Source organism: Pteropus alecto, unplaced genomic scaffold (genome assembly GCF_000325575.1).
Source record: "Pteropus alecto unplaced genomic scaffold, ASM32557v1 scaffold146, whole genome shotgun sequence".
NCBI lineage: Eukaryota > Metazoa > Chordata > Mammalia > Chiroptera > Pteropodidae > Pteropus > Pteropus alecto.
In genome coordinates this window covers 6000453-6005867 of record NW_006442107.1, presented here as the reverse complement: position 1 = coordinate 6005867, position 5415 = coordinate 6000453, and the positions used below count along the sequence as shown (strand labels likewise).

Below are 5415 nucleotides of genomic sequence, written 5' to 3'. Positions count from 1 at the left end.
TGATGGAAGCATCAAACTGATGGCAATCAGCTGTTGTTAGTTGCTTGCCACCCTGAGGTAGAAGGGTTGATATGCTACGAGAGACGGGAGGGGTTCAAGTGGACAGCTGAGGCCTGCCCTCCCCACTACCCTGAACTTGAGTGGGAACTACCTTTGTTGTCATGCCAGACCCTCAGCTTGCAGAGGTGGCCCAGACTCAGCATGTCAGAGAAGTTGAATGTGTCCGTGTTGTTCCGTTCAAACTTGTTCCAGTTGGCCGACTGCTTCAGGGCCAGGGTCCCGCTGTCCCCGTTCTCCCCGAAGATGATGATGAACACGTTGGCATCAGTGCCTGCACCTAGGAGTGCACAAGATAAGGGCTCTGAGTACTGGCCTTTCCAAAATCAGCCCTCTTGCTCTGGCTTCAAGCCTGGCATCCTTGGAGGAACCAGGGATGCAGACAGGCAAATTCAGAGTCAACAAGGCCAGGGGTGAGGTTGAAAAGGGCTGGTTAGTGTCCTTGGACTCTTGGGTCTCCAACTCTATCCATCATCAGATATTTCTGTGCCTTATACATGCTGGTGGGCTAATTGGAGTTCCAGTTAGCAAGCCTGAATGGTTTAGCACAAGAATTCATCTAGTTCTGGGGAAATATGCCCATGCTTACAAGGCATGCCATGTAGACTGGCTTTACAGTTTAGACATACACAGGTTCTCTCCTACACACTGTGGGTTGAGAGGAAATAGGAAAGTTCCTTGTTCCCCAAATCTATCTCTGGTTAACTTACTACACTAGAGTTCATATCACTTACTTAAGCCAAATAGATGTACTGACCTCAGTTAAACAGAAAATGCTTCTGGAAGAGGTGACCCTGTGAAGCCTTTCTGATATGCGCCCCGTGCTTATCAATGAACTTATCAATTATTTTCTGAGGGTGCATCATGAGGGGATGGAGGGGCTTGAAAACATGTGGACACTTGGAACTTAAAGCAAAAAGAGGGAAAGCTCCACTATGTGGAGAAAGGGGAGAAGGGAGGTGCCAAAACAAACTTTACCAGTTGTACTGATCCTTCACTTAAGCCCAAGATCCTACCATGAGAGCTTCATTTCTTTGGCTAAATGCATCTCTGTTAAAAATGTAACCTACCAGGGCCACAAAGTTAATCCCTCACTAGCCATTTACAATCAGTATGAATGAGTTTGCCAGATTCCTTGCAACAGCTCCTGGCAAACAGGCTTGGTACGGGGGAAGGTAATTAGGAGGCATAGCCTCCATGATGAGTGTGTCCCCTCTCAGCTGCAGGCCTTTGCACACACTAATGCTTTTGCTTAGAAGGCCCTTCCTCTTGTATCCCATCTGCCTCCATGGCTTCCGTCTGTCTTTCTGGACTAGACTTTGGTACTATCTCTAGGAACTCCTTCATGACCCTTGTCCCTGATCCCAAGCCACATAGGTGAACTCCTCTGAGTTCCCCAACGCCTATGCCAACAGAACCTCACAATCATGTCAGACTCTCAGGGCCCAGGGTTATATCTCCATTCTAAGACTCCAATCCAAAGTTGGCACGCAGAAGATGGTCGCCAAGCATAGGGATGTGGTAAGGAACCTATGGGCGTTTGAGATGCAGGGCGCCTGGGTGAGGGGCCTCAGGAGGCAGCAGGAAGACAGAGCACCTCTGAGCGAAGCTCCATCTTCAAAAGTGCTGACCATACCACTTGACAATATTTTCCCTCACTTCTCTGAGGAAGGAGGGACAGCGCCAACTCAGCCATTGAGAGGAAACACTTGTCTCGGCAAGAAGTGACTCACTGTGGAAAAGACTTGGATAGACTAACTTTTGGAAGGCTATCAAAAAAAAAAAAAAAAGCCCTGACCAGAGCCCAGGGTCTGAGCCAGAATGTGAGGAGGGGCAGGAGTCACAGGAGGTAGGAGTGGGAGACGGGAGGTGCCCTCCTCTGCACCTATCCAACAGACATCCTGCTGACTCACCCAGGATGTCACTGGTCTTAACTGAGACAGTATAGGAAGTCCACTCCATCATTTCCTCCCCATCAATGACGGCACACATTTCACACACCAGGGTTTTCCTGCCCTTCCGCTGGGACAGCCAGTCTCCGTAGTAGAACATGGTCAGGTCTCCGGTGTTCATGTTCTTCAGGAGGACCTGGGTGAGAGGAGCCCATGTGGGGATGCCCTCCACCTCTACCAGCCTCCCACCTGCTAATGCAGCCCCTTGGCTGAATCCCAAAGACCCACGATCCCAGAACTGAGACGAGTTCCTCTGACTTAGACTTGAGGCGTATGGAAAGGGCCCTCTCCAGGACAACTACCCTGCCCTGTGTGCCTCACACAGGGTCTGAAAGCCCCACCATGACTACCTAGTTTGGGGATTTGGAAATTGGGCAATTTGTCCAAACATGTTTCCAAGACCGTTCACAAGAAATATCTGCTGAATGAATGACAGAAAATGGACCAACCAAACCACTGTCAGCCACAAACACCCGGGAATAGTATACCAAAGTTGGCCAGATTGGCCTTGGCCATGGGCACCACACTGTTGGCTCAAGAAAAACCTGCTAATGGCTGAAGAGAGGAGCAAGAGCCTGAAGGGACTCAGGACAAATGCCTTTGACGAGAGGACTGAATCAGGGGGCAGCAGAGACCCAAGATGGAGAAGAGGCAGCTACTAATCCCAGGGGCACCAAAAGTTCCCTTGCTGTCCTGCCTAAAGTTCCCATTGATGTTTCTTGCTGTCCCAATACTTGCTGCTCCTCTCTCACACCTCCCAGCTCTTCCTCCAAGTAGCCCACACCGAGTCTCTGCATGCTATAGTGCGTGCTGTGTTCTCTGGCAGTTGATTCAATTTTGACTGGAAACAAATATATAAAACTGTTCTCTGATTAATTCATGTCAAAAGCGTCTGCCTATTGGATGATATAGGCCGGGTTGTGTAGTCACCCTCTAAGGTGGCATTTGTACTTTATCAAGGTCCACCGACAACCTAAAAGAGCAGGAAGAAGGGGCAGGCACTTGGAAGACGGGAAGGTGAGGGTGCAGACATTTTACCCTCTCCAGGAACCACTCGGGCCGGCTGCCAAGGCCGTCAATTCGGATCCGCATCTTGGTGAATGGAGCTATGTCCAGGATCTCCATGAGAAAGGTGTCATTCTGCTCCCGCTCAAATCTGGGGGCGTGGAAAGGAAGGGCATGAAACAGGGAAACTGGCCACGGTGAGGGGGCTGGGTCACGCCGGAAACCAAATTCAGGGCAAGGAGAGAACTGGCTTTTACACCACCTCTCTTTCAGCTCCCAGCGATTCCCCAATAGCCTGTCTCTTGCACCTCAATATCCTGTCTCTTGCACCCCAGATGTGTTCCCCAAATACTGAGTTAAGTGGGTTTGACTGGTAGAAATGGCCCTGAATCAAGACCTACCAGTCTTGCATCCTAATCTCATTCTGCTAGCCACCTAAGCAGTCCCATAGCCTCTCTGGAACTTGGTTTCCTCATCGTAGCCTGGGGAGAATGACGCTAGCCCTGCAATCTCACAAAAAGCGTCATAGGGACCAAACAGATGTGAACTCAACTTAAAATGTAAAAAGAATTTTATACCTGCGAGGCTTTACAGGGCTGCCAGGAATGATGGGGCAGGTTGTGCACTGCGCATCTCTAGATGGTGCCATTCACGTTTGTTAAATACATAATTTGCACAACTGAATGCAGTGGCCCTAGATTGGGTAACACTACTAATAACTGCAAAGTGGCAGGTAAATGGAAGGGAACTTTGCTTTTGCTGCTATTACTGTTTCTCCGCTGAATGACCTCATCATCTCGGAGATGCTCTATCTTTATTCCTTACTGCTCTTCCCACCGTGCTGCATGTGTAATGTGACCATCAGTGCTGACTGATTGCTTGACTGCTGACTGATTCCAGATGCTACTGCTGCTAAGCCCCTGGGGGTAAGGCAGGTGGCACTGAAGATGGGACGCTGCATGGCAATTGTAATGCCTTCTTGAATACAAGACATATTTTTAAAAACAGAGGCCACAGCCCATGGGGGTCAGAACTGCAAATGTAGCAAAATGAGAATGACGTCCAGTCTTAAAGGCAGCTGGGGAACAGTAGTGCAGCCCAGTCTCTTCTGGTAACTTGCTCATGTGCACTTTATGATTATTAGAAGTGAAAACGTTCCCCCAAAGTCAGCCCGAAGTCCCTCCTGTTCTAATTCCAGCCCAGTGTGCCCCTCTAGTCATGTGGAAACCGGAAGGAGGTGCTCGCCAATTCCCTTGTCAAATCCAGGTCATGTACTGCAGAGTCTCTCAAACGATCTTTCAACTCATGTGATTCTTTATTCTTACTAAAAGTACAATGCTGTAGGTCAAAGGTACTTTAGAATTCTTGGCTTTGTATTTCTCTTTAATTTTCACCCTTCGAATTTAGCCAAGGTATCTCCATTGTGTGGAGATTTTATGGTGGGCAAACATGAGGAAAGAGGGAGAAACGAGCTTTTCTTCTAGAAGACTGGAGTTTGGATTACTTGGCCCCTTCGCTCTTCTTCACAGACCGAACCCCAACTATGCCTGGATGGACCTCCTCTCCTCAGGATAAGAGGTCCGGATCCAAAGGGAAGCCCCTCGTTGGCCCTTTATCCCTCCACGACTCACTAGCCACATCCTTCTGCTGCCCCAGACCGCCTCAAGGCACCTGAGCTGACACACGGTGGGGCCCCACATTGCAGGGCTGCCATTGGAGCTGCCCCAGACCGCCTCAAGGCACCTGAGCTGACTGACACCCGGTGGGGCCCCACATTGCAGGGCTGCCATTGCAGAAGTGTTCAGCCTTTGACACATCTCCCAATGTCTAAAATTCTTCCAGCCTAAAGTTTTGGCCCTGATTACCCTCAAGCTGTTCTCAGTCACAGAGACTAATGTGTGAGTGGGAGCTTGGAAGGACAGCCTTTGATAGGAGGTGGGAACAGTAGGAAATCAGAATAGGGAGTGAGGGACGGCCAAAGGCCACACTCCCCAGATGTCACCTCTTTAGCTGTTGATAGAGGCTCCTCTGAGTAGGTGAGCAGGGCGAACCCTAGACCACTTCAGCAGCCTTGTCCTTTTGAGCCAGAGACTTAGGAGAGTCGCAGTGACACAGTGCTATCAACTAATCTACGGACCTTACAATAACATTTTTGAGTGAGGGAGTGAGGGACGGCCAAAGGCCACACTCCCCAGATGTCACCTCTTTAGCTGTTGATAGAGGCTCCTCTGAGTAGGTGAGCAGGGCGAACCCTAGACCACTTCAGCAGCCTTGTCCTTTTGAGCCAGAGACTTAGGAGAGTCGCAGTGACACAGTGCTATCAACTAATCTACGGACCTTACAATAACATTTTTGAGTGACAGGAAGGAAGAAAGGAAGGAAGGAAGGAAGGAAGGAAGGA

General features: G+C 49.6%; 1 protein-coding gene across 1 annotated transcript in view; it reads right to left on the bottom strand.

The window, feature by feature from the left end:
- The window catches only part of LOXHD1 (lipoxygenase homology domains 1), a 150271-nt gene that overhangs the window by 20861 nt on the left and 123995 nt on the right, over positions 1 to 5415 (bottom strand). The window contains 3 exon segments of the mRNA XM_006919930.1: positions 152 to 337; positions 1971 to 2145; positions 3048 to 3165. Of these exon segments, the coding sequence (XP_006919992.1) occupies positions 152 to 337; positions 1971 to 2145; positions 3048 to 3165 (479 nt within the window).